The following is a 26,416-nucleotide window of genomic DNA, read 5'->3' as shown; positions in this document are numbered from 1 at the left end:
TATGTAACTTAAAAGTTTGATATTTTAGTGATACTGTAAATAGTGCTATACAATTTGACTTCAAAAAGAAAGGGAAAAAAAACTGGTTTATAGCTTTATATCAAGAGAACATTTGGTCTAATAACAAAACCAAAGCCATTGCCAAACCAGTGTCAAAACCAGGACTAACAACAAGATCAAAAACATCTGAACCGAACTGAATTCCTTTGGTTCTGACCTCTTTCCTTTTGATCTCCACCACTGTCTTTTTCAATGGGACGTGCACAATTTTACATGATTTACATTTGTACGATCCTTTGACGATGTAATAATTCTTCTTATCGAACGATCCTGAAAATACATATGCTAATATGTCGGATTTATTGCTCAGAATATTCATCTTTAAGTTCTTCCTCATGTACCAGATCGGACACTTCGGTATTTTTGTTTCTCCATTTGTATCATTTGCTTCATATATTCCCCAACTATTTACAAGCGCAATTTTCTGAAAAATACAAAGGTAATTTTAATAAGTGATCATGATGACTATAACATTTAAAACGATTCAAAATAGTGTCTATAGTCTGTAAAGTGGCATTGACTATTGTCTATAAAGCTTTTTTTGTTTTAATTATAAATACCTTTCATTTCATTGTCTATAAAATTGCAATGAGTACAAATGGATATCTAGATCGACAGTGTAGTCACGTGAGTCAAAAGTAGATTTTGGTGACATTAAAAGTCAAACATATAATACTCGGAGATTCTAGCTAGACGTAGTTATATGCACAATTATGATTATGAATACTTTTATAGTCAAATCTTTTATGCTGAATGAAGTTTTGTATATAAAAATATTCCCAATGAATATGACGGGTTATACAAAATTTTTGCCAATAGAATTGGCCACATGCAGAATACTTATATAATTTTGACGTGACCTATTGTGGACGGTGTCACGGTTGTGTAGTTGGTCCTACTCAATCTTAATTTATACTAGAGTATTCATAATATCTTCATTCATGCATATCTTCAATCGCTAAAAACAAAACGTCTTCTACAAAATCGGCTAAAAAATGTCTATCAGCGAAAGGAAAATGCTCTACATTCATCGATTACAATAATTATCAACATATCGCGACCTCTCAAGTATTTACAAATTATCACACTTCTAAAGATAGTAAGCAAATTGATTCAATACTTATAGTAAGAGTGATCGGTAATAAGGACGATAGAAACTGAATTCTTACAATCTTAAAAGTATTTCTACCTTTTTGTATCAGTCAAGTTTCGAAGGTGTATGTTAATTCAGATTCAAATCTTTGTAATTGTGAGATCCAGATTGTGTAGACGTGGTTTATTCTTGACAATCTAATATAATGTGATATTATAACCTTCTAAGAGGAGGTGTATGTGATATTGGGTTTGTTCGTTTGGCTGCCGCTGCGGCTGCGGCAGACGCAGGTTTGATTGTTCGTTTGCTTGCTGCAGGTACCTGCGTCATGACGCTGCGGCAAACGCTACGACCTGCGTCTAATATTTTTAAACATTGTTTCAATTCAGCGGTTAAAAACATAAATGCAGCCGCTGTCGCTGCCGCTGCCGTAGCCGCCAGCGTCAACCAAACGAATAAGCCCATTATAATCTTGTAGACGTGGTACAATTCATATAATTGTCTAAAACACATTCATATAAAAGAAGTTAATTGTAATTAATGTGTGTATATATTTACCTTGGTACGTTGCATGAGGAGGAGGGAGTTTCCATCTTTATCCATGAGGATGAGTTCTCCGGGCCGGGTTCGGGCATAATTATCGACCCGGTAAATTAAATCTCCATTTGAATCTATCACCGTGAATCCTTCACAACTCACCAAAAGCGATTTTCTCCACACCGTGAGTATAGTACACGCGCCTCCAGTCACTGCTGCGGATACGGTGGCTTTGGACTCTGGAGACGACGGTGCATCTTCACCGTGGACAGACCTCGACCGATGCTTCAAGAAAGGGAACATGATTAGTTTTTTAGTGTTCTTGATTTACTATTTTAAGAAGGTTTGGATCTAATTGATCTCAAAACGAATATGGTAAGGTTAGGTGTAGGAGAATGATATATATAGAGATCGGATATGTGTGTGGATTGAGGAAAGATGTTAGCTTTGTTATATTATATCATTGTCTTATTATTATATACTATAACTCAGTGTATTTTTGTCTTCTTTATTGCAACTTGCGAGGTGTTTCTTAAAGGAAAAAAGATAGCTAGCTACACGAAGTATTGTTGAATACATGGTCACACATGCCAAGTATAGTATTGTATACTCAACTATACAAAGTATATATATTACATGACCACATGTATGAACTATATGATGTTATGCAGTCAACATCATAGACATATAATCTAGTACACCGGTCAGTTGACTCCGGCGAAGACCGACGTTGACTCCGGCGTTGACCAACACTAAAAAAATTTAAATTAAAAAAAAAATTATTATAGTAAATTATTTATGGGTTTTCATGATTAAAAGACATTTTCTATTTAATATTCAAATATTTTATATATATCTCTAATATATTCATTCTTATAATTAATTACTTTTTATTTTTCAAGCTAAAGTAAATAGTTAAATAAAAATCATTTATAATTATTTTTTAAGATATAAAAACAATTTATAATTATTTTCAAGATATATATGTATATATATATAAATCTCTCATAATCAGATTATTTAATTACTACAAAATCAATAAAATTAAATTCAACTACTTTCATTAGAAAATAATATGCAAAAGATTGAGTATATGACTCTTTACTCTAAATTTTGCATGGTAAATGTTATAAAAAAGTTTAGACACTCTTTACTTTAAAATTTACAAACTCAAAATAACATATAACCAACAAAAAATTAACAATATTTACTTTTAACATATGAACATTTTCATTTTTACTCTCTTTTACACAATTACAATATGTTAAATTATTTTTTAGAAATTTTTTTTAAGGTTTGAGTTCTCTATATTACATTTAGGATATATTTAGGAAATATATTAAAAATATCTTTAGATATTGAATTAACATATAAACAACAACAAAAAAATTCACAATATTTACTTTTAACATATGAACATTTTCATTTTTACCCTCTTTTACACAATTACAATATGTTAAATTAATTTTTAGAATTTTTTTTAAGGTTTGGGTTTTCTATTTTACATTTAAGATATATTTAAGAAATATATAAAAATATTTAGATATTGAATAGAATATTTTTTAATTAATACAAACCATAAATGATTTAATATAATAATTTCTTATTTTTATTTTTAATTTTAGAAAAAAATTTGGTCAACGCCGGAATCAACACCGGTCTTCACCGGAATTAATCAATCAGTGTACCAGATTGTATGTTTATAGTGTTGAACACATGACGTCATATAGTTCATGCATGTGGTCATGTAATACATATATTTCGTGTAGTTGAGTATACAATAATATAGTTGGTATGTGTGGCCATGTATTCACCTATACTTCATGTAGCTAGCCATCTTTTTTCCTTTCTTAAATATCGCGATTCGCGACTTGATATTTGAATGCGAGAATAATAGTTTTTTTACTGATAAAACTTCTTCAACAGAAATTTTTAAAATAAGAATTTGACCAAAAAAACTTTACTGATAAAACTTAAATGTTATTTTAAATATGGGTCACAACTTTTATCTGAAAAATAATTTAAGATGTAAAGATATTTATAACATTCTACACGTTAAAATATCATCGTCACAGTACAAATACAAATTTTACGTACGAAACATTTACATTTTGCATGCCATATCTCAAATCATCCTTTTAAAATATTTAATCTAAATTGAAAATTTAACATAAATGAGGTTGAAATTTCCAAATGATCATCCTTTGTACTATAACTCAAACATGCATATACGAGAGATTTAGCTGTCTAAAAAAGTTACGTATTTGTGACTTAGATCTTGTATATTTTGACAAAAATCCTCATTATTTTGACCATCTACAGTTCATAGCTCTTACGGATATGGTATATTCTTTCTAGGAACTCTTTTGTCGAAGGCAAGCGTGGCTACCGGTGATTGGGTAATGACTAGCAGGTAGTCAGCATTTGGCTTAGGCACGCATGGTTTCTGGATATATTGATTTGGCATATCTAATATATTATTGTGTCAATGTTAAAAATCAATTACTGTATTAGGTAAGAACTTTAATTAAGATTATGCAAGGTCCCAAATCAAGCCACGTAATCTTGTTAGACCGAAGATAATAGAATTTTGAGGTCTCCAAGAACCTCTTGTCTTCGAATCTTTCCTTTTTTCTGAAAAAGTAAATTAAATTAAATTAAATCTCTCCTTTTCTACGTAAAAGTTTTGGTTAGGTAAAGGATAACTCTCTTCCACACGATTTGGTAGAGAAAATTATAATATATAAGAAAAAATAATTAACGAAATAATATGGTTGAATTTCATCTCACATTAGACGAAACTTCCATAATAATTTGAATAATCAATCATATTGGAAAAGTACATAGATAAAATATAAGTGAGACCTTTCATTTTCAAACCTGATTTTTGTTGATCTTCGGGTTTGCCATTACTCCATAAAATATTTTCCTTCAAGAGTGATGTAGACACAGTGGAGGAGCACACGTGTTAAACCCGTGTCATGACGCATCACTAAAATGGGTTCCACAACAAAGAAGGTAAATTAGCTCTCGAGGCCACCAGAGTAATCAAACCCACGTGCGTGAGACCCCTGACCTGTCTCTCTTCTTATCTTTCGGGTCTTTCGAGTTCAAGATTTCTCGTTTTGCTTAACTCTTGGGACATCAATAATTTGGGACATCAATAATTATATATTAATTAAGTCATCAACAAGTGCAGTGATCATACTATTAGTTAAGCTATCAACAAGTGCGGCATCATCGATCTAGAGATATTCATCGCTGGTGGTATTGGATTAACTTATATACAGTATACGTTAAGAGGATATATTGACAGATTAGTCTGAATCTGATTATTTATTTTCATACTATATTTCTTAGATTTTTATAGTTTCTGTAGGATAACATGGTTTTGGAGGGCAGTGTTTTACCAATCTTTAAAAGATATAGAAAATATTAGGAGCGTAAAAAACTGAATTGAGAAAAGATACGAATTGTATTAAAATACCAAAATCAGAAATAAATTACAACGGAAAAATATTAAAGCATAATATAAATCATGAAAGCAAGATATAATATTTTTTTCCTTAATTCAATAAATCAGCAGTAAGTGCTTTCGGACAATCACGATTTATAAATTTCAAGATACAACCGATCACAAATTATTACTCTGCACAAGAGTAATAAAACTCAGGCAAACATATCTACGTTATACCTTCGAAACTACTAATAACTAAGAACTAATTTTGGACGAAGCAAGAGAGAGAAAGACCATTTTAGAGTGAGTTTTTGTGTTTTAGAACTTGAGAAATAATGAGAGGCTCTCGCGGCGTTTTGATTTTTAAAACGAACAAAATCATATTGACTCCACTTGGAATTGGTTTGAGCTTAGTGTTATAGAATCAATAACAATGGTGGGAGACCACAAGCACGAGGAATCGAGCTTGGATATTAACTAGAGTATATCCTTCTACATGCTTCCTCAATCACAAAGTTGTAATGGAGAAACAACATAAGTTACGACTTGAGATTGAAGAAACATTGACTGCGCCTGAAGTATGAAGTGGTTTGGGATCAAGTGGTTTCTAGACGAGTTGACCGGCAAGTAGGAGATAGTGAGAAAGGGATGAGGAGACTAAAGAGAGGTTTTCCAAGTTTGGGACGATGACTGATCAGTCAAAAAAAAGAGCGACTGAACGAGTAGCTTCGGTGAGTGGAAAGAAGATTCCCCATTCGACTCCAAGTATTCTTGTTGAGTTCACCACATGGTCCACATCTAACCTTTGTTTACACTCACAAAGGTTAAATTCCTTTCATTCCTTTCATTCCTTTCACCTCTCTCTCTCTTTGATGCACTCTGTTTTTGTTCTTCTTTAAGAGAGACATAAAAACACTTTTTAACTTAAACGACTACATTGTATTAAGCTTGGATATATTTCTTACAAGAACACACACATACATATACTACCTCACTTCACTCACACTTGCACATTTTCACTTAGACCTGACCATGACCCTTACACACTAGACCATACTCCTAGGTTTCATCATACTTTAGACCATGCTTCTACTAGCAACTCTCCTTAGAATAATTTAACTCCTTATTTTTTGCAGGGTTTCCTATTTAATTTCACGTTATAATAAATTTCTAAATCCTTATTTTTTTATGTAATCCACAAAATACTTTTTATCATTCTTATAGACATATTTAGTTTCGTTTACTTAATTTTATTGTTCGTCTTTAGACCGTCCCAAAAACAGGCCTGCCAGCAGGCCTGGAAGGACCAAGTTTATTTGTACATAAAAATGGTTCGCAGTTGGAAGGCAGCGGTTTTCTTTCTATTATCTTTAAACCGCACCACTGCGGACTGTATTTAATGAATTGTATTAATAATTTCAAGTCATAATAAACATTTTGGTCCGTGCTATAGCACGGGTTACTACCTAGTCTATTATATTAAATGAGAAGTGAAAACGTCCCACATTCAATCTCAGCAAAAGATTACCATTTTGCCATTAATGAAATTGCCCCTGACGTTGAAATAGTTTGCCCCTGGACGTAAATATACCTTTCGCATTAAAAATAGATCAAAAAAATCGACAGAATATCTAATTGCATAAAAAGTTATTTGCAAAACTAGAATTTGCTAAATTAATCCCTATATTTTTTGGAAAACACCCTCTTTACAACTATAGTTCTGTTTTATACTACAAATTCTACAGATTTGAGATAATTATTGGGGTTAAATTGTTTATATATCGACGTTAATCTAAAAATTAATGGGCTTCTGCAGAAAAAAAAAAACCGATGACAATACACCTCCTTACTGGAAACCCTAAAAAGATAGGTCATTTACAATTATAAATACAATGCTATCGTTTGCTTTCACCATACCTCAACAAAGAAAAAAAGAAAAAAAAACTCTCTTCTCTTGAATTTATAGTTTTATCAATTTCAATAATTCTTTCATTCTCAAATTTATATTTGTATTCCGATTTTGCTGTTTTTTATGATTCATCAACTGATCCTATTTATTTTTCTGTTCATATAGTGGTTTCTTGGAAATCAAGATCCAATAATCATAAGGCTTTGGTTGTTGTTGGTTCACCTTACAAAAAAGTATAAAATTGTACTTTTTTGGTTGAGGTTTTACGTTTAATTCTTTAAACATGTTCTCAAAAAAAATTTATTTGTTCTGATTCTTAGTTAAATTATTCCTTAACTTTTTGATTGTTTTTCTATTTTTATTGTTGCGTTAGGGAGAAGCTCCAGCTTTTCTACTGGATCATCCGGAGAACGGAGACTCCAATGGCGTCGGTGTAAAATCTGAAACCAACAACACTGACATATCAGTCGATATCGGCGGTCGAACAGTAAGTTCACTTACTACGGTTTCGATCCAAGTTTGTTTAAAACTGGTTGATAATGATCTGATTTGAGATTTCTTTTGGGAAGTTTGTGATTGGTGGAAATCATGAAAGGAACTCTTTTTCCATTGGGGTTCGAATCCATGACAAGAACAGTAACAACTGGTGGGTGTATGTGTTATGTAGTTTCTAGCAATTCTGTGACAAGAATTGTTCTTTACATGTCAGGAAGAAATCTTAAAGATTTGAGAATTACTTGGGACAGGTCCTAAGCCTAGCAAGGGGTACTCTGCGTCTGTTCTTAAACAAGGTCGGATTTTTGGTTATTAAGAAAGGTTCACCTTGCAATGACTCCATCGGGTTCCTCGAGGTTGGTAATTTGTTGCAGCAATTTATGATGTTTGTGAGTATTGTTTTGGAGCTTTTATGTGTTGAAGTTGAAACATTGATAGGTAGATAGTCCTTATGTGCGGGAACAGAAGAAATTACCAAAGAAGGAAGTTGTTGCTTGGAGTAAAGGTGTAAGAGGCAATGCTGAGAAACCTATTGTTATGGGTTATAAGCGGTCCTTCTGGAGTTGGGAAAGGAACACTTATCTCAATGCTTATGAAGGAGTTTCCTTCAATGTTTGGGTTCTCAGTGAGCCACACAACTCGATCTCCCAGGTCTATGGAGAGAGACGGTGTTCATTATCACTTTGCTGAAAAAAAAACTTATGGAGAAAGAAATCAATGATGGGAAGTTTCTTGAGTTTGCTTCTGTTCACGGTAATCTCTATGGAACCAGCATTGAGTCCGTTGAGGTGGTAACAGATTCAGGAAAGGCATAGAAGAAATCTTTTTGATTATTGATCGATGATGCTTTATGTACGATTGATTCTTAAACAGTGAGTTTCTCTTTTGCTCCACGCAGAGATGTATTCTCGACATTGATGTTCAAGGGGCAAGGTCTGTGAGAGCGAGTTCTTTTGATGCAGTATTCATATTCGTATGTCCCCCTTCTATGAAAGAGCTTGAAGTTCGGCTCCGTGCTAGGTAGAATTCAGGCTTTACAATTACAATACGAGTTCTTGATATCTTACATTACACTTTCCAGGATGATCATTATCAATCTATCTATTTTCTTAAAAAACAGAGGAACCGAGAAAGAGGAGCAAATTCAAAAGCGGCTTAGGACTGCTAAGGCAGAGATCAAAGAAGGGCAATCGTCAGACATTTTGGTCTTATTTTGTATAGTGACAACCTCGAGGAATGCTATAAGAAGCTCAAGGTGAACCACCTTTTGTTAATTGCGCAAAATGTTGTCATGTTCTGAATGCATAACAGTACCGGCTCTGTTTCCAGAAACTCTTGGGGCTAGATTAAAAATTTAAGATCCATAAATCATAAAGCTATGGTTGTTGTTGGTTCACCTTACAAAAAAGGTATAATATTGTGTTTTTTTGGTTGAGGTTTTACCTTTAATTATTTAATCATGTTCTCAATTTTTTTTTTTTTTTTAATTCTGATTTTCTGATTTTATGATTAATCACTGATTCTTTTTATTTTCCTGTTCGTACAGTGGTTTCTTGGAAAGCAAGATCCATAAATCATAAAGCTTTAGTTGTTGTTGGTTCACCTTTCAAAAAAGGTATAATAATTATGTTTTTTTGATGAGGTTATAAATTTAATTCTTTTATTATGTTCTCAAAATTATAATAACATTAAAAAAAAAAATCTTCAATCGAATATTTATAATATATTCTTATATTTATCTTCATCTTTTTAAAGAAAGATATTACATATGGAACTTATTATTCTTTTATTTTCCTGTTAATGTAATAGTAATAACTATTTGACATAGGTATCAATGACCAGATGAATCAATCAATAAATTTGTTTCTAATTAATATCAGGTATTATTTTATATAATCGGAATGATTAACGTGTTAAATTATTTCTAATCCTTATAATTTTTTTTTCATAATTTGATTACACTTGGATCGCTATATTTGCAGGAAAACTATGATCGTTAATAGCCATGTATATTTTCGAGAATGTAGAAACGAAATTGTTTAATTTTTATCTTTAGCTTAAATTTCATTTAGATTATTTAAATAATCATGTTATATGAGAATTGATGATAATTCCATGTTTTAAATATTATTTTTCTTTTTTAAAAAATATTGAACAGGTTAAACCTAAACAATACTACAATGAGGATGGTCTTGAGGATGATGTTATGATTCCTTCAACGACTACAACAACTAAATTCTCAGATTGGATTATATTCAATACACGAGCTCCTCAAGTCAAAGAAATCGCTTATGATGAAATTTTAAACCCATCCGTTTGGTGTCATAAAGACATGATATGGAAGCCAAGATAAAAGAGAAGACAATTTTTTTACCCTACAATATTCCTATAATATTTGTTTCTTTAATTTGATCTAATTTTTTTAATTGTAACATTAAAGCTTATCTAATTTATTAACAATAGAATTATTTAATTTATGACTTTTGTATAATAGAATCTTAAATTTTTAATAAAGCTTGGATTTATGAAAATATTTATTTATAAAGGTTTCTGATAAAGTTCAAATTTATTCTATAATATATTAATAAATTATACATAAATGAATGACGGAATAATCGTGTATATCTTCAAATTTTTGAAATTTGGTAAATTTAAGACGATAAATATGTAAGAAAGTTTTATAATAGGAAAACTTACTCTTCGTTTTCGATTTCGAAAAAAAGTTCAGTGTGCACGTTGTTAGCCGAAAGGTATCCATAGCTTTCAACAAGCACCAGATATCCAATTAAATCTAAAGATCAGAATTAATATAGTTTGGTCAGTTACACATATTTAATAGAAAATATACATATGAGACAATCAAATAATTGTTATATACCTTTATTTGTAAAAATCATACTGGCAAAGGATAAAATTTACGATTCATATAAAATTTACAAATTTGAAATGATAAAGATGTAAGTAACTATTGTTGAAAAATAAAATTAACATATCTCAAAGAATATATATATATAAATATGTTTTATATAATTACTTAAATGGATGATTATTTGTATGAGTATATTTAACATAAACTTAAAGTGATAAAGATGGAAATAAATATATTTTGGTTAGTCTTTTATTAAGATTTTATATAATCGATAGATTAGGATGTAAGTGAGTATTGTTCAGTAAATTAACATATAGAAGAGATATATATGTTATATATTTACATATATCTATTATTATAAATACACAAATTTTATATTATTAAATAATTTTATATATTTAGGAATATATAGAAATCTCTAAGGTTATATATAGACGTCGGTCAGAGTTTATGATTGATATCAAATCTCGAATATTTTCCAAGGTTCTTAAAAAAATTTCTTCATTCAATGCTTTTATTATGTTTGAAAATATAAATTTGATTATAATTACTGGTTTCGTTTAGTGCAGGTTATATTATGGTCATGTATTCTCTGACTGATCGTGTTTCACGTTAGAATCCTTCAAAATACGAATGGAAAATCTGGGTTAGAATCTTGTGTTTGTTGGAAGAAAAATCTCTCCACCTTGGTTCAACCCTAGAGATGGTTTTAATTGATAAGCAGGTTTGTTAGATGTTTTAATTCTTAATTAATTACTGAATCTTTTAAACATGCCACTTATCCATATTTTATAGTAATATGATTAAATTTGTTTTATTTAATAGGGTAAGAAGATGGAGTATAGTTTTCGTGGTGATGTTTATGACAAATTTGTGTCCAAATTTCATGTTGACGATTGGATTGAGATTGAAAATTTAAAGTTGTCGATCAATATGGGTCATGCAAAACTACCACTCATCGATACAAGATTATTATTTTGTATAAGACCAGGATTACTGAGATTTCGATTGTTGGAGGTGAATGATACTTTGAATTTATCAATTATAATCGTATAATAAACTGCTCTTATTGTGATGATTACTTGGTCGGTAAGTTACCTTTGCTCCATAATTTAAAATCTCCCATAATTAACTTCTAATGTACTATGCACTATTTTGATATGAGTTTACGTCTTAAATTTAAGATGTCATTAGAAAAGTAACCAATGTTGGGAAATTCAATACTTGGGATCATATAAAAGACTCGATGGTTTCAAATAACGGCAATAAGTATGAGCTTAGATGACAAAGTGATCATATTCGTCAGTTGCTAAAGATGCGTACAAGGAATTTAAAGATGCCTGCTTTGCATTGGGATTATTGGATGACGACAAATAATATATTTTAGCTATAAAGGAGGCAAGTACATGGTGTTTTGGGCCATTTCTAATGAAGTTGTTTGTTATACTATTTCTTTCGAAAAGTGTTTCAATGCCTCTCGATCTCTAGGTCGCTACAAAAGATATATTGTGCGAAGATATTTTGCATTTGCAAAGGAACCGTACGAACAACCAAGGTACACATATAGTTATTTTTTATAAATATATATAAGAAAATTTTAAGAGATATTGGTGTACACAGACGTTTATGATTATTATTCTGATCATAAATATGTCAACTAAAATCAAAATACTCTATAATACAGGTCTAATGGAAGCTCTCTGTCAACTATTGTGAATATGCCTAAACCAGACCAATCTATGATGGATAATAATGAGAATAGGCTTCTCATAGATGAGAGGAACTATAAACGTGCTGACCAAAGAGAGGATTACGACAGGTTGTTACGTATGTTAAACGATGAACAAAAAAGTATCTTCCTAGAAATTATTGATATTGTGAATTGAAACAAGAGAGGTATGTTTTTTGTTCATGAAGTTGGTGGTACTGGAAAAACATTCTTATGGAGTATTCTTGGCGCTGATATACGATCTAAGGATGATATTTTTTTAATGTTGCATCAAGTGGTATAGCTGCTTTACTTATGGAAGGTGATAGGACAGCTCATTCTAGATTTGGTATACCCATCAATGTGGACGAATATACAATGTGTTTGATAGATGGTCAATCCCATCTTGCCGAGTTGATTAGAGAAGCAAAGCTCATTATATGGGATGAGGCTCCAATGATGAACATATTTTGTTTCGAAACGTTGGATAGGAGTTTGCGAGATATTATGAAGTGTGATCGGGTTTTTGGAGGTAAGGTTTTTGTTTTAGGGGGTGATTTTAGACAGATTCTACAGGTTGTGCCAGAGGCTGGTAGAGTTGGGACAGTTTTAGCCTCTATAAACTCATCGTCACTTTGGGATAGTTGTAAAGTACTTCAGCTTACACAAAACATGAGACTTCGTAAGGCTAAAAGTAGTCGGGATGTGGATGCTCACTCTACGTTTTCAAAATGGCTACTTGATATTGGGGATGAAAAAATCAACGAGCCTAACAATGGAGAAGTCGAAATAGAAATACCCGCTGATTTATTAATTATGGGATATGACGATCCTATACAAGCAATTGTTAAAGAGATCTACGGTACATCGTTTGCAAAAAGGACCGATGCAAAATTCTTCTGCAAAAGAGCTATTCTTAGTCCAAGAAATGATGACGTTGATAAAATAAATCAAGATATGTTCTCTTTCAACTTCCACATATATTAAGAGCACATTTTAAAAAAACAAAATTCAATATAAACGGTTTCTTATTTTGGTTGTATTATATCCAAGGGAAGAGAGACAATATTTGAGTTCATATAGTATCGAGACTTCCGATACAAGTGCTTACGACGATATGATCTACACTCAAGAATTCTTAAACAATATTCACGTTTCTGGATTATCTAACCATGTTCTGACGTTGAAAAAGGGAACACCTATCATGTTGCTTAGGAATATTGATCCTAAGGGAGGTTTATGCAATGGTACGAGATTGATTGTGACTCAAATGGCTAATCATGTTATTGAAACAAAGATTGTAACAGGAGCATCACCAGGCTATGTAAGATGTTATTATGTATAATAAATCAAGTTCTGTATGATGTTAAAGTAAAATTTCTTAAAACACTTTATATATTTACAGGTCTGAATTTGCTGGACGTTGTTATTACATAAACCATGTGATGAAGCAACAAGGTGAAAGCTCAAGAACTCAGATGTAAAGAATGGAGCCTTGAAGATTTCTTTTTTTGTATTTTTGAATGTCTAAAATATTTTGAATGTTTATATTAACCGCTACTGGAAATCCAAATTTGGATAACTCTCATCTTTATTTTGTAACTGAGATAACACATTATAATATTGATATTTTAGAATTTGCTTACACTTTAGAAAATTTTGAATTTACTTATTGAATTTTAATATCTTTTTTTTTTTGTCAACAAAAGAATCAGCTCAAACGAGCCAATTAGGGAGAAAATTGTTTACAAACAAAACATGATGCGGGGAGGTACGCGCTTGGCGTGCCAAAGAATCCGCACTAACATTAGCTTTTCTTGAAATAAAAGATAAAGAAAAAGATGTAAATTCTTCCCTATCAATCTTGATGTCGTCCAGATACGTCGAGAATGCTGGCCAGTCGGAAGGAGAAGACACCATCTTCACCAAATCTGAGCAGTCTGTATAGAAAGCCACGTCTCTGAAATCATGACCGATCATGCAGCGCATCGCCCAAAGGAAAGCTTCAGCTTCAGCATGTAAAGGAGATAGACTTCGTCGGAAGGTCCTAGCGCCCATCAACGGAGACAAAACTTGGAGCGAGGTACAGCACCAGCCGGCACCTGCAAATTGGTCTTCTGCTTTCCATGAACCATCTATGAAACAGCGGTGACCCGAAAAAACTGTTGGAAGGGAAGTAGTATCCGCCCTGACAGATAGACCTACAGGGATAGGGTGATAGATTTCTAAATCCTCCTCTGCCTGAGCCTGCTGCCACCCTGTAGCTTCACCTTCTGCAACCCTAACAATATCCTCCGGTTGCTCCACAATATTTTCAAAAACACGTGCATTCCGTGCTTTCCAAATATACCACATTAGCCAAGGAAAAGCCGCAACATGAGCCCCAGGATTCTGCTGCCCTAAGAAGTGATCCACATTCGCATACACCGAATCCGTTGGAAAGGAAATCGGGCCCACCGGCACATGGGCTAAAGCCCAAACCTGACGGGCAGGAGGACAAGTAAAGATGGCATGATTAACTGTTTCCTCATCAGCTCCACAACGTACACACCCTATATCACAAGCAATACCACGTCGTCCCAAGTTTGCCAAAACTGAAATACAACCAGATAAAACCTGCCACATAAAGTGTTGAATTTTAAGAGGACAGTGAGCTCTCCAAACACCAGCAAGGAAAGGTGTAATCTCCGGACCAGAGCCACGAGCCAGAAAAGTCCGATTTACATCAAGCCGTGCAGTGTGATAACCCAATTTAACAGTGTACCGTCCTGTTTTCGTGAAATGCCAACCATAAGGGTCATCCCTCTGGTTTCCTCCTAATGGGATAGCCTGGATCAAAGCCACATCGGATGGATCAAAATGCTCATGGAGCATGTCCATACACCAAGTATTTGTCTGACAATCAATTAATTGATTCATTTGAAGAGAAAGGTCCTTTACCAGGCCCTTACTTAAAGCTGGTCTCGGGAATTGAGCTGGCACCCAAGGATCAGACCATATGGAAATGGTGTCCCCGGAGCCAACCCGTTTAATGAGTCCTTTATTAACCAGAGAGCGAGCGGAACATATACTCCTCCACCCGTAGGATGGGGAGTAAGACCTAATTGGATCCAACGGATGTGTATTCCTATAATACCGACTTTTGAAGACCCTGGCAAACAGTGAGTCCGGAGCATCAATAAGCCGCCATAGCTGCTTGGCCAAAAGGGCCGAATTAAAATCATCCACATTTCAAAAACCGAGTCCACCCAGCTGTTTGCTAACACATAATTTTTCCCAGGCAAGCCAATGCATGCCCCCTGTTTGACCATTAGTGCTCCACCAAAAATTTGCCACTGTACTAGTAAGTTTTGATGTTATTGTTTTTGGCAACCGAAAACAAGACATCACGAAAGTCGGCACCGCAGTAGCAACCGATTTAATCATTACTTCTTTCCCACCTTTTGAAAGAAAATTTGCCGTCCAACCATTTGTTCGACCCTGAAGCCGTTCGCGAACAAAAGAAAAGACTTTGGTTTTTGCCCCACCCAAACTTTCTGGTAAACCTAGATAGGAACCCATTCCTCCCAAAGTTGTGATCCCAAGGACATCATGCAATTCCGATTTTAAAGTGTCATCAATTTTGTGGCCAAACTGGACCGATGACTTTGAAAAATTTATTTGTTGGCCCGAAGCAGATTCATATTGTTTTAGGATATCCAAAATAACCCGGCATTGCTCTCTATTTGCCTTGCAAAAAAACAGACTATCATCTGCAAACAACAAATGTGTAATAGGTGGGCATTTATTTGCCACCTTTATCCCTGTAATGAGCTTGTCCCTTTCTGCCTTCCGAATATTTGCAATTAAAACTTTTGTACATAAAATGAACAAATAAGGAGATAAAGGGTCACCCTGCCGGAGCCCCCTCTGTGGAATAATCAAGCCATTTGGCTGGCCATTAAGAAGAACCCTATACTCAACCGAAGTGACACAAAACATTATCCATGACACCCACATCTCTGCAAACCCCATTTTGTGTAATAAAGCCGCCACAAAGTCCCACTCAACCCTATCGTATGCCTTACTCATGTCCGTTTTTATTGCCATAAACTTTCCTTTACAAGACGGATTGGTGCGTAAGGCGTGAAACATTTCTTGAGCAATAAGGATATTATCCGATATCTACCGACCAAGAACAAAAGCCGATTGGGTCTCAGAAATAAGACCAGGTAAAACCTTCTTAAGCCGCTGACACAGAATTTTTGAAATAATTTTATACCCCACGTTACAAAGGCTAATCGGACGCAATTCAGCCATCCTAGTTGGCTTAGCAACCTTTGGAATAAGACAAATATGTGTGCGATTCAGATCCTTGTCAAAAATCCCCTCCACAAAAAACCTATTAACCAAACCCACAAGGTCCAGTTTAACTATACTCCATGCTTTTTGGTAAAACAAAGCTATCATCCCGTCCGGACCAGGGGCCTTATCTGGGTGCATCATAAACAAAGCTGACTTCACCTCAGCCTCCGTTGCAGGACCTACGAGCCGCTCATTCTCCTCATCTGTAATAACCGGATTGATCTCCCTTAAAATCTCCTCGAAGTTGGCCGGATTTGTTGAAGTAAACAAATCCTCAAAATACGATACCGCCGTGTTACAAATATCTGCATCCTCAGTCGACCAGATATCATCCTTAGAAAAAAAACCAGTAATCCGGTTACGAGCACGTCTCTGCTTTGTTTGGGCATGAAAATATTTTGAATTTTTATCCCCCAAACGCATCCATTCATTCCGGCTTTTTTGATACTAGTAGATTTCTTCATCCCCATAGCCCTGGCGTAACCGATTTTGTAAATCCGAGATTGCAGAGGGAGGAATGGAATCATCCGTCAGAGCCACTTCTAATTGTCGTTTTAAATCCTCAATGGTTTCCCTACCGAAAGGAACTTGGGATTTGCGCCACTTGGAGATTGCCCTTCGGCAATTCACTATTTTGTCCACAAAATAATTTGCTCCCGGGGCCAAGTCCCTATCCCAGCCCGAAGTAATCGCATCCATCAACCCCGCCTTACCAATCCAGCGACGGTCAAACATAAAGCTCCGCTTCCCCCGCAGCCGCTTGGCACCAATATTAACCAAAAGAGGTTTATGATCTGAAGCTATCATCGGCAAATATTCAGTCACTGTGTCCGGGAATAAATCATGCCAATCCTCGTTCCCTAAAGCCCTATCCAACCGACATCGTATTGGTTTTTTATCCCGCCAACCCCTCCAAGACAAACAATCACCAAGGTAGGGAAATTCCAAAAAACCACAATCCTGGATCATTCCATTAAAGGAAAGGAAAGAAGAAGGATGGCGTAACTTCCCACCACATTTTTCATGGTTTCCTCTCAGTTCATTAAAATCTCCAACCACAAACCAAGGGGAAGATCGAGTAGTACTAAGTCGTATTAAACGTTCCCAAACCAAATCCCGATTCTTAGGAACGGGATCACCATAGATGAAAGTTAAGTGAATTATCCGACCTTTAAAAACCGCTTCAATGTTAATTAGCCTATTAGACTCAAACAAAATCGTGACCTGAAGATCAGCTTGATTGTAAAAAAGAGCCGTACCACCACTACAGCCAATAGGTTCAACAGTTTTTAAATTTTTATATCCAAAATGACCAACAAATTTTTCCAAAACAAAATACGGTTGTTTTGTTTCCATGAGAAATAAAAAATCTGGCCGATGTTTGTTCCATAAATCCCGGAGATTTCCAATTGTAGCCTTGTTACCCAGGCCTTGACAATTCCAACTGACTATATTCATTTAATATCTATTTACTGCAGTTTAATTTTTTATTTGTAAGACTTAATTAATATTTTATTTTGAGAATATTATGGATCTTTAGAAAGTAAATCCTTCTGCATATATGCAAATATAAAAAGTTCTTGACAATCCAATAAAACATTATAAACTTTTTTCAAAAGGTAAAACACTATATTTAAAGATATCAATTATTATATATTAAATAAAAAAACAGTATATCCTAAAGTATCAAAACTATTTTTCTTAAGATCTTAATACCGCGCTTTAAGCGCGGGTACCTTCCTAGTTCTAACTTACACTTAGTTAAAACTTAAAAGTAAACAAAACAACACTTCACTTGGGCCTATTTTATCTACAACTAGCCCAATACGAAAATATTCAAGTCCAACTGCTTCTTGTTGACTTGTTTCACGACTTCTTCTTCTTTCTTTTGCTCTTCTTCTTTGCTTCTCTTTTCTTCATCTTCTTCTTCATGAAGCTTTCTTGGAGAATGAGTGACTCAGAACGAGTTAGAGTTTGAAGGAGTGACTTTTGTTCACGTGAATCATCTTCTATATACAGTAGAACCTCCATAAATTAATATTCGGCAAATTAATAATCTCTATAAATTAATAAATTTTCAGGTCCTAAGTTGGGACTAGTGTAATTTTGTATACAATTCGATAATATAAAAAGATAATAATTTTTTTGAAAATCTTTTGTAAATATATGGTTCCATCAATAATATAAATTAATAATTATATAAAATTATCTAAATATATGTATATATATACATATTAATTTTTATTAGAGTTTATTTTCTATATTTTTACTATATAAAAATCTTTGAGTGCTAACTTCAAAACATGGTATTTGTTATTTTCCTTGTAATTGATTTTATAAAAATATTAATTATAATAATTAAATCTTATTTTTAATTTTTTTACCAAATTAGGAAAGTCTTTCTATAAATTAATAATTATTAATTTATCGATAAATTTAAACTTCTATAAATTAATAGATTTTCATAGTTCCAACATTATTAATTTATAGAAGTTTTACTGTATACATTTTAAAATACATTTTGGGTTCTATCCTTTTATTTGTACTTATTAAAATTTTTATTTACAAAGTTGGTCCCTAAAACATTTCCAAAAATAATATCACTTCAGATTTTGTTTTCTAAATATTTTACATTCCATTCCAACTAACAAAAATTACATCAATCAATCTATATATACATTTTTTAATTACATTTTGTGTTCTACCCTTTTAGTTTTGTTTATTTACAAAATTGATCCCTACATGTTGGTGTTGGGTTTCGCGAGTTAGAGGCCCAACAGATAAGCCCGCTAAGAAGTAAACGTTAACCCAGCAATTGGGCCTGACGTAGGCCCAGGAAGAGAGCTCGAGCTGAAGGGCGAAGTCAACCCAGAGATGAGGTCGGGAGGTCGAGGTCAAGATCTTGAGCGAGATTACAGGAGGAGATTCAGGAGGAGTCTCGTTCGGGATTGAGTTTAAATATTTAGCTTTTGTAAAGTGTTCGGGACATGTAACTTTTAACTATTCAATACAGAAAATCAATACAAAAAATCCAGTTCGTTTGTTCTTCATTGTTCTTGTCGATTTGCACCGAAAGCCTGCCCAGATCTTATATCTTAATTTCATATTTCTAGTTGTTGTTTCTAATATCAACAATTTGGCGTCGCCTGTGGGGACTTAGATCTTTCTATTCTCAAAAATCGACTACTTTGAAGAAATCGAGGCGAAATGGATCCATCCACAGCTAATACGATCATGCCAGAAACCGCATCACCAGTGACAAACCACGGGTCCATCCCCAACAATGCCCCTTCTCAGGGTGTTGATATTCCAGCCCAGTCTGATCACGAGGTCTCGAATTCAGTCAGACCCGGGACAGGCTCGTCGCTTGACGACGTTCACACACCGAACCAAAACACCTCGGGCGGCTCGGATCTCACACGTCACGGATCCGTTTCATCCCGGGATCTTGGTAGCTCAAACCCCGGGGTCTCTGTCGGGGTTACTCCCACGATCCCAACAGGAAACAAGAATCAGTCCCGGGTATGGATCCGCTCCGATAATAACAGAACGAACCGATTCGGGCAGCATCTGATGCCGTTGTCCTCCTCCGGGACTTCTGGTGGAACCGATCTCTCTGAGATACGAGGAAGACTCAAAGCAAGGACGCGACAAATTGGGCCCTCATGATCAGAATCGAGCGGTATGAGTAGGAGCTCGCATCTCGTATGACTCCCAATCTTAATCGGGGCACCACGTACCCACTGGGGATAATCTTAACTGACTCCGCGGAAAGGGTGCTGCTGCAGACATGTCTCGACGTTGAGGCGGTCCAGGTCACTCCGCCCGGGATCAGAACGCTACCCGTGTTTGCGTCCTCGGAAAACAACGTAGCTCCGAGCTCGTCGGCCTTAAACGGCAACACGAGCTCACGACCTACCGATCAGCCCTCGATCGGATACGTCGGATCAGCCGAGCAGGGCACCGGTACCCCCGGTGCTCTCGAGAACTCCTCAGCAAGAATAAATCCGGTTTCGAATGAAGAATTCTAGAGCGGGGCACCGCAAACGATGTTGGCCGACCGTCCAGGTCTACCCGGACCTCCAAGGAACGATGCGATAAGCGCTCAATTCCTCACCGAATACATGAGTAAGGGAAGCGCCGAGATGGCCCAAATCCGGTCCAAAGCCATCTAGCCACAAGCGCGGCTCTGGATATCGATCATGTGATCGCTGAAACGAGGCGCACCCCGTTTACTGACCGGATCGCGAAAGTTCGCCTTCGGGACATGGGCTAACTTCGTTTGCCTGAATACGCGGGTGCATCAGACCCCAGAGCGCACCCTTGGGATTTCAGACTTGCAATAACCAAGGCCTACCTCACGGGCGACGAGTATGAGGCCGGTTACTGCCGTTATTTCGCCGAGAATCTAGTTGGACCGGCGTTGGAATGGTTTGCTTCTTTGGAATCTAATTCCATCGATAGCTTCGACCAACTCGCCTCGGCATTCTTGAAACAGTATTCGGTCTTCTTCCAAGCTAAGGTGACCAAATCTGACCTTTGGCTTCTAGTCCAAGGAAAGGATGAATCGCTCCGCGAGTACGTCAATCGCTTCAAGTCAACTAAAGCCAGGATAGCCAATTTAAACGGCGAGGTCGCCCTAGCGGCCCTCCAGCATGGCCTATGGTACACTTTGAAATTTCGAGAAGAGCTTACCGTCCGATAGCCCCCGTCGCTCGACGACGCGCTCCACAGGTCAAATAACTTTGCCATAGCCGAAAAGGAGCGAGCCGCTATGGCTGAGCTCCATAAGTTGGCAAAGGCGCCGTTCAACCCTTCCAATAAGACTTTCTGAAAGAAATCATTCGAGTTTGGTCTTCACGCCTTCGCGGTCGACTCCGCACCGAGGGCCAAGAACCCAAACTTCCACCCCGAGAAGTTCTGCAAGTACCAGAAAATACAAGGTCACTCAACCGAAGAGTGCAGACCTGTGGGGCGCCTCCTCGCGCAAAAGCACGAAGCAGGAGAGCTCGGCGAAATCAACCTTGAAAAAGAGGGAGAGAAGGCTAGGGAAGCCAACGCGAACACCAAGGACACCGCCGCGAAACGCGAAAAAACCGATGAGGCGGAAGGATCTTCCCCCCCCCTCCAGCTCCAAAGAAACGTATCGACCTAGTCTTCAAAGGGCTTACCCTTTGTGAAACAACCGACCCTTTTTAAAAAAAAAAAATATATATATATATAATATAATAAAATAAACTACAACTAGAGGTCCCATATCCACTAGCCACCTAACCACAAACACAATCAACAGCGGAATTAACCAACCAATATTCAATAATAATCCAATAATAAAATATAACCATATTCCAACATAATCAATATTCAAAATAACAGGAATCATAGAACCAGCAACCTAGCAATGTTCTAATGACCCAACTCTAGCAACCTAGCAAAGCCAGACAACATAAAACCGAGTCCCTAGAACATCATCCTTTTCATTGCCTGGATTCCACGATCACACTTTCCCTTTACCGTGCACCACAAACACATATTGCAATGCATGAGTATTTTATAAACACTCAGTAAGGCAATCTTCCCATCTACTGAGCTATACACACAAGCAATAGAGTATCAATAACCAACACACAACAATCAACAAACGACAATAACAAACCAGGACTTAGCATCGACCGACACCACACATGCATCGACCGATGCCAAGTGGGGAAGCATCGATCGACACAGAAGCTGCATCGACCGATGCAAGTGTAACTTGCATCGACCGATACCCAGTCTGCATCGACCGACGCATGCTCAACGTAACACGAAAACCCTAGAGTTTACGCGCCATCCTCGCACTTGCATCGACCGATGCAAGATATGCATCGATCGACGCAACGTCGAGCACCGTGATTTCCCCGAAGCTTCTCGCCGGATCTTCGTTCCTACAAACACAAAACTCGATCCCAAGCCACAAGAAAGCTTCCTAACATCCATAGCAACATCCTAATACGTCTAACAACACGCAACAGGAAGATTAATGAGTTCTCTAGCTTAGATAAGCCATGGTCATGCACTTACCTTTGCCACAGAAGAAACTAAACCTCAAACAATCAAGAACTTGCTCCCAGGAAGCTCCTACAACGATCCCAGCTACAGATCTCTACAGGAACGCCCCAAATCTCCAAGAAATCACCAAGAACTCTCAAGAAAACTTTCTTCCTTCTCTTTTATCTCAAAAAGGCCACACACGTCTAATGAGACAAAAGGAACGACCCTAAGGGTTTTCTTTTCTCCTTTTTCCCAAAACGCAGCGTTTGACTTAAGTCAAAACACAGAGAATTGAGCCAGCATCGACCGATGCTCCTACCGGGATTCCGGTTCACGGATGTTACAATTCTCCCCCACCAAACTGGATTCGTCCTCGAATCTCGAACAACCATCAGCCAAGGACTCCCGTGCAACCGTCTCCACGGCCCGCACTCCTCCGACTGATCTACAGAAGGTCACCTCCAAGCGATAGACTCACGCTTCAGGCGTCATTTGCTCTCGACTTTTGGACTTTCCTTTACTCATAGGCCTAAACCTTGAGTTTTTATTGGCTCCTCATCAGACCTAAGTCTGCATGCCATAATGTTGGCTCATCATCGGGCCTAGACCCGCATGCCATAATATATAAGGAAAAATCCAACTCGTCTCTCGGGTTGCCACCCTACAGCGCGCCCCCGGATCGTCATCCGAAGTTGATATACCAACCATATTCCCAAGCCACAAAGTCTCTGAATATGGCAGTACTAGGAGAACCTAAGTCCTCCAAGAGTCGCGAGCAAACAATTATGAACACGTCTGAGTCCTATCCCTATCCAGGTTTCCTTCCCGTGACTCGCGTAGAAACATCTCAATGTCCTACCAGCCACATATCCCCTCACTGGAATACCTCATGACCACACAAGGATCATATACACGCCACAAGGGCCGCCACAAAGGCCAAACAAAATGTCCTAAAGAGGACCGCCACCAAGGCCAAACAAAATGTCCTAAAGAGGACCGCCACCAAGGCCAAACAAATGTCCTAAAGAGGACCGCCACCAAGGCACTCTGGCTAAAAAGCCCGTCACAAAGACCATCTGTCCCGAAGGACCGTCACAAAGACCATCTGTCCCGAAGGACTGTCACAAAGACACTCTGGCTAAAAAGCCCGCCACAAAGGCCATCTGTCCCGAAGGACCGTCACAAAGACCATCTGTCCCAAAGGACCGTCACAAAGACACTCTGGCTAAACAGCCCGCCACAAAGGCCAAACAAATGTCCTAAAAAGGACCACCACCAAGGCCACACAAATGTCCTAAAGAGAACCGTCACAAAGACACTCTGGCTAAAAAGCCCATCACAAAGACCACACATTGTCTAAAGAGACCGCCACACACGGGCACACTGACTCAAAAGTCCGCCACTAAGGCCACATACAAGCCCCCTTTGAGGCTTTCCACCGCTAAAATGGACAAATTCTAACTCCCATAAAACTTTCCATATTTAGCACTTTCCATTTTTGGAAACTTCTAATCCAGGAAACTTTCTTCCAAAACCCCGCCTCACGGAAACTTTGTACCCCAAACACCACCTCATCTTGTTACTGAGTCGCACAACCAACCACCCCAAGCGACCGAGTAACAAGAGAGATGGGCTGGAATACTCCATTCCCGCTCCAGCCACGGATTACAGATGGGACCCGGCTAAGCAAGCTCAAGTCGCGGCTTGCTTCTCATACCACTTCTTGAACCTTGCCTTCATCTTTGCCTCAGGCTCCCAAGTCTGCTCCTCCACACCATCACAGTCCCACAGGACTCTCATCAAAGGAATCTTCTTCTTCCGAAGTTCCTTGATCCTCCTCTCGAGAACCCTCACTGGTCTCGCCTCCAATGTCATGTTAGGCTGAAGATCCTCAGGAATCTTAGCCAACACAACCTCTCCCTCACGGAGACACTTCCGCAACATAGACACATGGAAAACCTTATGGAATGCACGCATCACCTCAGGTAACTCCAATCTATATGCCACTGGTCCAACCCGCTCAATCACTCTGAATGGACCCATATACCTCGGACTCAACTTAGTCTCTGACAATGACCTGTTTGGACCCCGCAACATGGCCATCTTGAGGTACACTCTGTCTCCTACCTGAAACTGAAGATCTCTCCTCCTCCTATTGATATGCTCAAATTTAACCCTGAGCTACTCTCTCAAATTAAGAGATCAATTGTAGTACTTAGGGATCGAATCCACAAGAACTCTAGATTCACACAATAGACTTATTATTCTTTTAATTATGCTAAATCAAAATATTAAATTTAAATAGCATTGCAAAAACAGAAAACAAAGGAGTTGTAAATCAATAGGAATAAAAGCTAGTATTAGGGAAATTCTCAGGAATCATGGAAAATCAGATCAATTAATTAAACAATCAGGATTCAACAATTAAGCACCGTTCTTGAACTCTAAACACAATTGTAAAATAAATCAGTTCTCACTGCAAATATTATCTAAGTTCTAAAACCAGAAAATCCAAATCTCTTTGCAAAATTCAAGTTAAAAACCAGCAATAAAATCAGGTTTAGATAAGTTCACAAAATTACTAAATCAAATCTCTTTGCAGAAAGTAATTTTGCTCACCAAAGATTTTTGTCAGGAAAATCAATTATATTCTCATATCAATTAATAATCCTAAGATCTAAATCCAGATGACTAATCAAAGATCTAGCATTAAGAACAACCTATGGTGAAGAACAAGAAAGATAATGAATCCTAAATTAACAGATCTAACAATCCATGAAATCCCTAATGAGAAACCCTAAACCTAACAAGCAGATCTACTCAGACATAATCAATGAAACAAAAAACATCTTCTGAATAAATTGCATTAAGAGATTAAAGGAAGAAATAAAGGAGTTCTGAATCTTCTCTGAAGGAGTCTTGATTCTTCTCTCCAAAAACTCTCTAAAATCTCTCACAGGGTGTTGTTCTCAAAAGTTGCAGGGAAAAATAAAGTTTAGGTCTAAACAATGACCATAAAAATCCTATTTATATTCCTAAACACGGCCAGGGACCAATGATGCAAATATAGAAGACTTTGGGGCAACTTTGTAAATCTTCAAAACTTGTGGGAAAACTTCCAATTTCTTCTTTTGTCTCTGCATCGATCGACACTATCAATGCATCGATCGATGCATCATCTAAATTCGTCTCCCAACTGCCTCAATGCTTGATTATGCTCCAAATCCTCCTATTTAGCTCCATTAAGCTCCCATCCATGCTAAATCCTATAAAGACTCAAAAAGATTCTAAAAATACCAAAAAGACTCTATAATTAAGACTTATATCATGGCTAAAAACACCTAAAAACCATGATATATCAACTCCCCCAGACTTAGCCTTTGCTTGTCCTTAAGCAAAACATAAACTTATATATGTGAAAGAGGTTTGAAAACGCAGGAACTCATTTTCTTTTTAAAGTAATGCCATGATCATCCAAACCTTAATCCATATGCTTAGCAGATAAATCCAAATCGAACCACCATGTACTTCTCCGTTGACTTTCATAGCTTCCCAAATTCAAACCAAATTCCACTACTTCCTCCATTAAGCTTTCATTGGTGAGTCTCATCAATTTGATCAATATCAAGAACCTTCTAGACTCATTCCCGTACAATACCATAACAAGCAAGACATATTTTTACCACATGTGGTACTCTTTCTCTCCCCCAGACTTATTCTATTTATTCTTCCTTAGAGCTTTGCTTTGTTTTCTCTTTTTTTTTTCCTCAAAATTGTAAGCGAATAATGGGGTCATCGGTAATTTACCAACCCCTCGCTTCCAAGCTTTGTATGATCATTTGACTCAAGAGTAGAATAATGAGGTCACAGGTAATTTACCTACCTCTCTAAACTGATCAAAATCATCTCAT

The 26,416-nt window shown here is 36.6% G+C and overlaps 4 protein-coding genes and 1 pseudogene across 5 annotated transcripts; 2 read left to right on the top strand and 3 right to left on the bottom strand.

Annotated features, from left to right (window-relative positions):
• Positions 1-67: 67 nt before the first annotated feature.
• Positions 68-2,064, bottom strand: LOC104730241 (protein LURP-one-related 17-like). The gene is made up of 2 exons (XM_010449388.3): positions 1,712-2,064; positions 68-484 (listed from the first exon to the last, which is right to left on the bottom strand). Exons 1-2 carry the CDS (start codon positions 1,991-1,993, stop codon positions 101-103), a joined length of 666 nt encoding a protein of 221 aa, XP_010447690.1. The 5' UTR covers positions 1,994-2,064; the 3' UTR covers positions 68-100.
• Positions 2,065-7,710: 5,646 nt separating this feature from the next.
• On the top strand, positions 7,711-10,024 carry LOC104730252 (guanylate kinase 1-like; annotated as a pseudogene). The gene is made up of 7 exons (XR_015573743.1): positions 7,711-7,714; positions 7,803-7,907; positions 7,990-8,571; positions 8,672-8,806; positions 8,881-8,960; positions 9,098-9,166; positions 9,710-10,024. The product of XR_015573743.1 is annotated as a guanylate kinase 1-like (transcript).
• Positions 10,025-12,138: 2,114 nt separating this feature from the next.
• On the top strand, positions 12,139-13,115 carry LOC147933251 (uncharacterized). The gene is made up of 2 exons (XM_087477355.1): positions 12,139-12,239; positions 12,620-13,115. Exons 1-2 carry the CDS (start codon positions 12,139-12,141, stop codon positions 13,113-13,115), a joined length of 597 nt encoding a protein of 198 aa, XP_087333481.1.
• Positions 13,116-13,235: 120 nt separating this feature from the next.
• On the bottom strand, positions 13,236-15,002 carry LOC147933250 (uncharacterized). Its single transcript, XM_087477354.1, has 2 exons — positions 13,935-15,002; positions 13,236-13,250 (listed from the first exon to the last, which is right to left on the bottom strand). Exons 1-2 carry the CDS (start codon positions 15,000-15,002, stop codon positions 13,236-13,238), a joined length of 1,083 nt encoding a protein of 360 aa, XP_087333480.1.
• A 1,917-nt stretch (positions 15,003-16,919) lies between these two features.
• LOC147933249 (uncharacterized) lies at positions 16,920-17,441 on the bottom strand. Its single transcript, XM_087477353.1, has one exon. The coding sequence runs from the start codon at positions 17,439-17,441 to the stop codon at positions 16,920-16,922; it is 522 nt and encodes a 173-aa protein (XP_087333479.1).
• Positions 17,442-26,416: the final 8,975 nt, after the last annotated feature.

The sequence above is a fragment of the Camelina sativa genome, chromosome 12 (genome assembly GCF_030686135.1).
Source record: "Camelina sativa cultivar CO46 ecotype springtype chromosome 12, ASM3068613v1".
Classification (NCBI taxonomy): Eukaryota; Viridiplantae; Streptophyta; class Magnoliopsida; order Brassicales; family Brassicaceae; genus Camelina; species Camelina sativa.
Note: the sequence above shows the minus strand (reverse complement) of the source record. Positions and strands in the feature narration are given on the sequence as shown.